The 8,459-nt window shown below is 34.5% G+C and overlaps 1 protein-coding gene across 1 annotated transcript; it reads right to left on the bottom strand.

Moving 5' to 3' along the window:
• Positions 1-4,487: 4,487 nt before the first annotated feature.
• On the bottom strand, positions 4,488-7,825 carry LOC114171416 (elongation factor Tu, mitochondrial-like). The gene is made up of 10 exons (XM_028056458.2): positions 7,644-7,825; positions 7,455-7,530; positions 7,286-7,378; positions 7,126-7,200; positions 6,678-6,782; positions 6,484-6,574; positions 6,157-6,362; positions 5,322-5,405; positions 4,606-4,953; positions 4,488-4,553 (listed from the first exon to the last, which is right to left on the bottom strand). Exons 1-10 carry the CDS (start codon positions 7,823-7,825, stop codon positions 4,488-4,490), a joined length of 1,326 nt encoding a protein of 441 aa, XP_027912259.1.
• Positions 7,826-8,459: the final 634 nt, after the last annotated feature.

The following is an 8,459-nucleotide window of genomic DNA, read 5'->3' as shown; positions in this document are numbered from 1 at the left end:
AACATCAGAGAAGAAGTTGAAAGTTGGAATGAATTTCTTCTTGCATACAGTTATGCTGCCCAAGTCAGTCCTTATTCACCAGCCTAAGATTTTAATGTAAAGCATGGAGGATCGCGTGCTTCCTCGATATAAAGTCTTCCAATTGTTGAAATCAAAAAATCTCTGCAAGAAAGTCCCCAGTTATATTCATGTGTTGTGCTTGTCTGAGGAGATGTTCTTGGACAAGTATATATGACAGTTCAGAGAAAATGCAGAGGAGTTATTAGTAGCATACAAGGGTCATTATCTGGAGGCATAACCATACCTTCAATTCTATTTTTTCACTCTTTCACAGGGTTCTAATACTGAAATTATTTAGATAGTGTTGTGCATAACCATGGAATGTCTTATTGTAGTAATGAAGATGGCTCGTTTATTGTATCTGTTTATTGATTATGCATCTTTCTTTCCCATGGTAATTTGGTGGTCATAAGAACCTTGGAAGATCCACACGAAATTATGTAAGTTCTTGCATGTGATTGTTAGGTGTAATAAAGTAGTTTCGAACCTTAGTGTAGTCAAAGTTCTCTCTAATAATAACCGTCCCACCTTAAAAAAACACTTACGGGAATCATAAAAGCTGGTCCTGTATTTTGAATTTGAGTCAAAATAACTGGTTCTAGAAGTGTCAAGTTTGGTACATAATGGTTTGTTTTCTAAAAGATGGTGGTAGTGACATAAATCAGCGGTGGAACCGGGAAGAGTAAATGGTATAAGAAAGAAGAAATCTTTGGCGTGAGTTGAAAATTAGAACTTTGTTTCTTTCGAGATGCATGACTTGGACTCGCTTTCCCCCCCTCTCTTTCTGTCTTTTGTGAAAGAACATGACAACGTTAAACTATCTATTAACTGAGATAAATGTGGAAGCAATACTCAACCAGCAACGTTAGATTGAGATAAATTTAACTACGGTTGATACACTACACCATGAACATGCAAAAATAAAATTCCAGAAACATATTCGTTTTAATGTTTGGTATGGTAGGAGCCACTTACATTCTGGCTCTCTGATCGTAATTTAAAATTCAACAAGTGCGATGAGTTGTTTAATTTCTACATAAAGACACACGAATAATAATTACCCATAACCACATAAGCATCTTATATATATGGGAATGACGTGATTCTTGCAAGCTGCAACTGAAACTTTTGTTTATTTCGCCAATTCTGAAGAAGGGTCCTCTTGGAATCTGATACCATCTAGCTGCTCCATGGAAAACTCTCATGTTTGTGAGGGTGGGAGAGGAAGATACTGATTTTTGATGAAAGAGATAAATGTTTATGTTTATTTTTTTTTGCTTTTTATTATGATAATAACAGATAATTAGAACATCAGAGAAGAAGTTGAAAGTTGGAATGAAATTCTTCTTGCATATAGTTATGCTGCCCAAGTCAGTCCTTATTCACCAGCCTAAGATTTTAATGTACAACATGGAGGATCGCATGCTTCCTCGATATAAAGTCTTCCAACTGTTGAAATCAAAAAATCTCTGCAAGAAAGTCCCCAGTTATATTCATGTGTTGTGCTTGTCTGAGGAGATGTTCTTGGACAAGTATATATCACAGTTCAGAGAAAATGCAGAGGAGTTATTAGTAGCATACAAGGGTCATTATCTGGAGGCATAACCATACCTTCAATTCTGTTTTTTCACTCTTCCACAGGGTTCTAATACTGAAATTATTTAGATAGTGTTGTGCATAACCATGGAATGTCTCACTGTAGTAATGAAGATGGCTCGTTTATTGTATCTGTTTATTGATTATGCATCTTTCTTTCCCATGGTAATTTGGTGGTCATAAGAACCTTGGAAGATCCACACGAAAATAGGCAATCCACTTTGACTGCTCCTTTAAAGAGGTATGCAGAGTATATTTTTCTTGATCTTGTTGACTTGTTCCCCAACTGGGATATGCTCCAACGTTGAATTGTAAAATTAGCCTGTATTCATCTTCCAGCACCCTTGTTTAGCTTTTAAATCGTTGAGCATTAATTAGACTGTTTCTATGTTGTGAATTATGTAAGTTAATTTGATTAGTCAAATTTGTATGTGCGTAAGTAGGATTGATATCGAGTTTCCTTTTACTCCCTTCCACCTTCTACTATTAAGAGAGAAAAAATCAAGAAGAACGTGGGTTGCATTAGTAAATCTTAGGTGGTACTTGAAAGTTGAAACCATTGAGACATTATTATGCTGCTTTATTGTCAACGTTTAAGACTGCTTTTTTTTAATGGCTTTTCAATGAGGGACTAAAGGTATGCATCACTGCTTTCACTTGTTTATCACTGGAATATATTTGGTAGTATTTGAACTAAGCTAAAAAATGCCAAAATATAATCCCTTCAACTGCAGCTGCAACAAATCTTCTTACAATCTCTTTCCCTTACAAGATGGACCATTCTTTGCTGTGACAGTTTCATCTTGTCACCTTGCAGTGGCCCTCCAGCCCCGTCTTATGATTTCCTGACTCAACAGCTAAACCTGAAAACAATCAAAGAAGAGTTCATATTTTGTATATTAATTCTGATGCATTATCTTTGAAGGTCCGGCTCATGATATTTTGTATCACTCTTCTGCAGGGTTGTTATATTATAATAGATAAATATTACAATAGACAACATATGTGTATAAGGACACACATTAAAAGAAATAATTATCTATTTATTTTAAAAATCAAATAATTTTAAAAATAATCTTTAGAAATACATACCGTGGGTTAAATCGATTCAATATAGAATTCGAGCATTTTAGAGATTTGTATGAAGATTTTAAATTTAAAAAACTAATAATACTATTTACGAACTAAAATAATAATTTATTAGATATTAAAGGTTAGAGTTGAAATATATTTTTATTTTTACGGTAAATCAGTTTAATAATAAATCAAATGAATAAAATAATTATTCAGAGAAGTAATACTTTAAACATAATATATTCTTTAATAATTTATTAAATGACCAACTAATTATAAATTCTAAAATTATAAATTTAATATAATAATAAAACAAAAAAAAATATTACTTCTCTAAATATAGGGAGCCCATTAACTATAATACAGTAACATTCGCAAGAATTTTTTTTTCTTCTAGTCTCTAAAATACGCCATTTCAAAGTATAGTTTATTGTTAACTCTACTTGGTTACATAGTGAACTAATTTTCAAGTCTTTTATTAATGGTGGTAAATTCAAAACCCCATTACCATTATGAAAAAGCAGATAAGTTCTTGCATGTGATTGTTAGGTGTAATAAAGTAGTTTCGAACCTTAGTGTAGTCAAAGTTCTCTCTAATAACAACCGTCCCACCTTAAAAAAACACTTACGGGAATCATAAAAGCTGGTTCAGTATTTTGAATTTGAGTCAAAATAACTGGTTCTAGAAGTGTCAAGTTTGGTACATAATGGTTTGTTTTCTAAAAGATGGTGTTAGTGACATAAATCAGCGGTGGAACCGGGAAGAGTAAATGGTATAAGAAAGAAGAAATCTTTGGCGTGAGTTGAAAATTAGAACTTTGTTTCTTTCGAGCTGCATGACTTGGACTCGCTTTCCCCCCCTCTCTTTCTGTCTTTTGTGAAAGAACATGACAACGTTAAACTATCCATTAACTGAGATAAATGTGGAAGCAATACTCAACCAGCAACGTTAGATTGAGATAAATTTAACTACGGTTGATACACTACACCATGAACATGCAAAAATAAAATTCCAGAAACATATTTGTTTTAATGTTTGGTATGGTAGGAGCCACTTACATTCTGGCTCTCTGATCGTAATTTAAAATTCAACAAGTGCGATGAGTTGTTTAATTTCCACATAAAGACACACGAATAATAATTACCCATAACCACATAAGCATCTTATATATATGGGAATGATGTGATTCTTGCAAGCTGCAACTGAAACTTTTGTTTATTTCGCGATTTCTGAAGAAGGGTCCTCTTGGAATCTGATACCATCTAGCTGCTCCATGGAAAACTCTCATGTTTGTGAGGGTGGGAGAGGAAGATACTGATTTTTGATGAAAGAGATAAATGTTTATGTTTATTTTTTTTGCTTTTTATTATGATAATAACAGATAATTAAAACAGCAGTATACAATACTAACCATAGAATTATCAAGTACTTAAAGAAAATCTCTTCCTTTTATTTTATTTCCTTGAGAAGATTAGGACTAAGCCGTCAACTTCGGCCATGGTTCAATGTTACTGTATATACATCAGTACTTGGTTGTTTTGGAGTTTGACACCATTATATTCCGTGGAAAATTAGAAAAAGCTCTTCTTAATTGCTGTTCAGAATCTTAACTGGATAGCTCCTACGAAAAACAATTAGTCCTCATACACATACCTATTCAAAACATGTCACTATTTCTTTCTTATTTTAGTTCATAATCTTCCATTTACACCCTCATAACACACTATAAAACAAGTTACACCAACTCAACTTATAATCATTTGAGCTTAACCAAGTTTGTCGAGAAACCATATACCTTGCATCGAACACTTTTCAAACCAACCTGCATCATGGAACAGGAACTCATCATGTTCAAAGGTTCATGGAAAGGCAACAAGAGTTGCTTCAAGTGAAGCTGGATATGATCCAAGGATGAGGTGGCGTGCTGCTAATCCAGCAGTAGAGACCACACGCGCTTGGAAGGGACAACATGGTCGTGCGGCGAACTCAGATAACACCTCACTTGATAACGATGAAACTTTCAACAGTTTCATTCGACGTGCCAAGGGTAAACTTAGAACCGTGTCCCACATCGGTCGGGAGCAGAGCAACGTTACACCTGTACCACTACGAGATGATGACGAGGCTAATGCTAGGGATAACCTAAACGACCAGTTTTCGAATTTTATCAAGAGTTTGAAGAAGAAGTTGAGAAGTACATCAAGCATGAGGAAGTATGGTTCCTTCAACAGACGGTGACCATTGATAAACCAGGGAACCTCAAAGAGAGTGATTTGACATGTGGGTCCATCCAATATTCTGTTATATATACTGCATGAAAATAAGATCCTAAGCCATGCAAGCATTATTATACTTTACATTTTTTTCTATTTCAAACACAGTAAATGTGAAATGTTTATTTGGGGGGAATAATTTCGACTGGTTTATTGTTTGTTTGTAAGAAATTAATATACATTGATGTTTTGTCTTTAATGAAAGGTTTCTGATTAATCTGTAGTGTTTTTATTGAAAGAATAATTAATGTTAGTTTATTAACAGGAAGGATCAGAAGGCAGCTATATATAGGAAATGACTCAATGAACATACATACCTGCATTAGACCTAACACCTCTACTTCTTCACCGACTTTAATGACGCCTTGTTCAACACGGCTAGTGGCAACTGTTCCACGTCCCTTCATCACAAATGAAAAATATAAAGCAGCTGAAATGATGGAAACCATTGCCCCCATATTTATTTATGTCCATACAATCCAATATATGTAATGAAACAAATGCAGATTTTGAGAGAACTAAGTGTTGAAAATAGAAATTTTGATATTCTCTTTAAGGGAAAAAAAACAATTATATGAGACAACAGTTTTTAAAGCACTATGTTAAGATTTAAATTTCCACTGCGTCATATCATTACAAAGAGCAAGGCCGTAACAAATGCTACCTCCTTTCCTTTTTTATTCTTCAAAAACCCTAGACCGAATTAAGAATTTGAAATTTAAGATTTTGAAATTTTATCCTTCACCTAACTAGAGATTTAGAAGAACAAGAAAGAATTTGTTAAAGTGACCACAGTTACAAAGATGACCGGTATTATAAACATCTATTCCACATATGCTCCAGTGTTCATAATCCCATCTGCTTATGATGTTAAGCACATCAATAATTGCTGTAGTTTGAGTGAACTGAAGGAGCATATAAGGAATTTAAAGCAATTTTAACGTAAACAGAATAGTAATAAATAGTACTTCTTAAACAGTGTCGTTACCTAAACGGTGTTTATACTGGAGCATATGGAAAGTGATAGAACATGATAAAAACACAAGACTTACATTACAAATTGTAATAATTTTATAACTGAGGCCATCTTTACTTCAATGAATCTGCTTTCTTCAAAAATTAACCCAAAAAATAAAGTTCAGGTCCTTTTACCTGAATTGAGAACACATCTTCAATTGGCATTAGGAAGGGCTTGTCAAGTTGGCGAACAGGGTCAGGAATGTATGCATCTACAACATCCATTAATTTTAGAATGGCCTGTCTTCCAATCTCGTCATTTGTACCCTGTAAAGCAGACAACGCTGAACCTCTAATGATCGGGATTTCATCCCCAGGGAACTTGTAGAAGCTCACTAGCTCTGCAAAAAACATTATCATAAAAACACATTTTAGCAAACACAAAGATTACAGAAACTTAAGCAGGTTTATTCATTTTCTGAGCATGGACAAGAGAAGAGAAGCCTTAGAGAAACACCCTACCACGTAACTCCATTTCTACAAGCTCTAACAACTCTGGATCATCAACAGCATCAACTTTATTTAGAAAGCAAACAAGAGATGGCACACCAACCTGCATAATACATTTAAAGATAAAATATGTCAATCTAGAAGTAAGGAGAAAGGTGTAGACGTTCTAGGTATATATATACAAACCACATCAGTAGAATACCTACATGGCGAGCAAGAAGAATGTGCTCCTTGGTTTGAGGCATTGGTCCATCAGGTGCAGATACAACAAGTATACCACCATCCATCTGGGCAGCTCCCGTAATCATATTCTGAAAAAAAAAATAGACAATTATAAAGCATACAGTGAACAAAATAGGAATCTGACAAATGCAGCTGTTGCCAATATACAGTGTAATCAATACCTATAAAATATATTTTGTTACAAACTAATCTACTTCCAAATTCCTAGCATAAATTTTCCATCTCATTTTGAAAAGAAGGTCAGGCTACACAAGCACCAAAATATGCTAAATTCCACAATTAACTATTATACAAGGTAAAATTGCTTAAATTTGTTCGCCACAACTTAGCCACCCAGCTTCCATTAGGCAATTGATAACTCCAATAAAAAAAAACATTCTTAGAGAAACTAAACCAAATTCGAAAGCTTACTTTAACATAATCCGTGTGTCCAGGGCAATCCACATGCGCATAATGTCGTTTTGCAGTCTCATACTCCACATGAGCCTGAAAACCGAAATATAGAGCAAGCATACATATCAACAGAAAATAACACAATCGATTGTAAGACCAAAAGAGTGCGATTCCATACCGTTGCAATGGTGATTCCTCTCTTCTTCTCTTCAAGAGCCTTGTCAATTTCATCAAAGGCCACAACCTTAGCCTTCCCTTCATCCGCAAGCACCTGATCAAACCTAATTGAGTAATAAACACCAAAACATCCACCTCAACACACATTTAAACAAAGAGTGAATCAAGACCTTGGTGATTACCGCAGTTAGCGTGGTCTTCCCATGATCCACGTGTCCAATAGTTCCGACATTAACGTGAGGCTTCCTGCAAAGTCAAACAATAAGATGAACAAAACAAGTAAAAGACATACTAAAAACGATTACTGTTACTTGTATATTTTAAATTTTGCGACGAAAAAGAGAAAGCGAGAGTGTTACGTTCTGGTGAAAGTTGCCATGGATCTCCACCATGGATTGGAATTGAAAGAATAGAAGGAGGTGGAGGTGGAGTCACTGGGAGTAGAGAGAGGAGAACGAGATACGGAAGAGTGGATTTGAGAGGCTAAGGGGAAGAGGCGGCGAGAAGTGGAAGAGGAGTGTCTGAGAAGAAGAGTGGCCATTGATGAAGTGATGAGGAGAATGAAAAGCCCTAACTATGGAGTGCAGAGGCGAGGGTTTTAGGAGAAGGAAGACAAAAGCGAAGAGCAGTGAGTGCGAAGAGCGAGGGTTTTAGAATGGGCGCCCGACACCGACCCGTCATATTCGTGCGGCCCAATTCGAGCACTCTCATAATGTTTCGGAGCACATACATACTTCTTTTTTTCTGTTACAAATGTTTTTTTCTTCTTGCTCCGACAGAAAATATTTGAAGTGATTTTTATCTTATTGACTTAATTTAAAGTTTTAGATAAATGAATTAATTCGTGTCTGGTTTAACTTATTTAGTTAAATGGTATCTTTTGGTAAATTTTAGGTATATTTTATGAGAAATAATTATGTTCGAGGTAGAAAAAATTATATATTAGGACAGGGTTATTCTGGTTCAAAAACTGACCATTTTTCTCTTTATTTTATTTTTTTTATGAAAATGCATTAACTTGTGATAAGTATAAATAAAATGAATAAATAAATTAAAAGATAATTTATGTAATATAGGTTTTACTTGTTTGTTTAGTATAGATGCTTTATATTCAACTTTTTTCATTTTGAGTCAACTCTAATTTTCTTTTCTTATTTTTTAAACGAATGTATAGA

This window comes from Vigna unguiculata, chromosome 1 (genome assembly GCF_037176805.1).
Source record: "Vigna unguiculata cultivar grain cowpea cultivar isolate G323 ecotype 2 chromosome 1, ASM3717680v1, whole genome shotgun sequence".
Classification (NCBI taxonomy): Eukaryota; Viridiplantae; Streptophyta; class Magnoliopsida; order Fabales; family Fabaceae; genus Vigna; species Vigna unguiculata.
The sequence above is the reverse complement of the archived record's forward strand: the minus strand, read 5'-3'. Positions and strand labels throughout refer to the sequence as shown.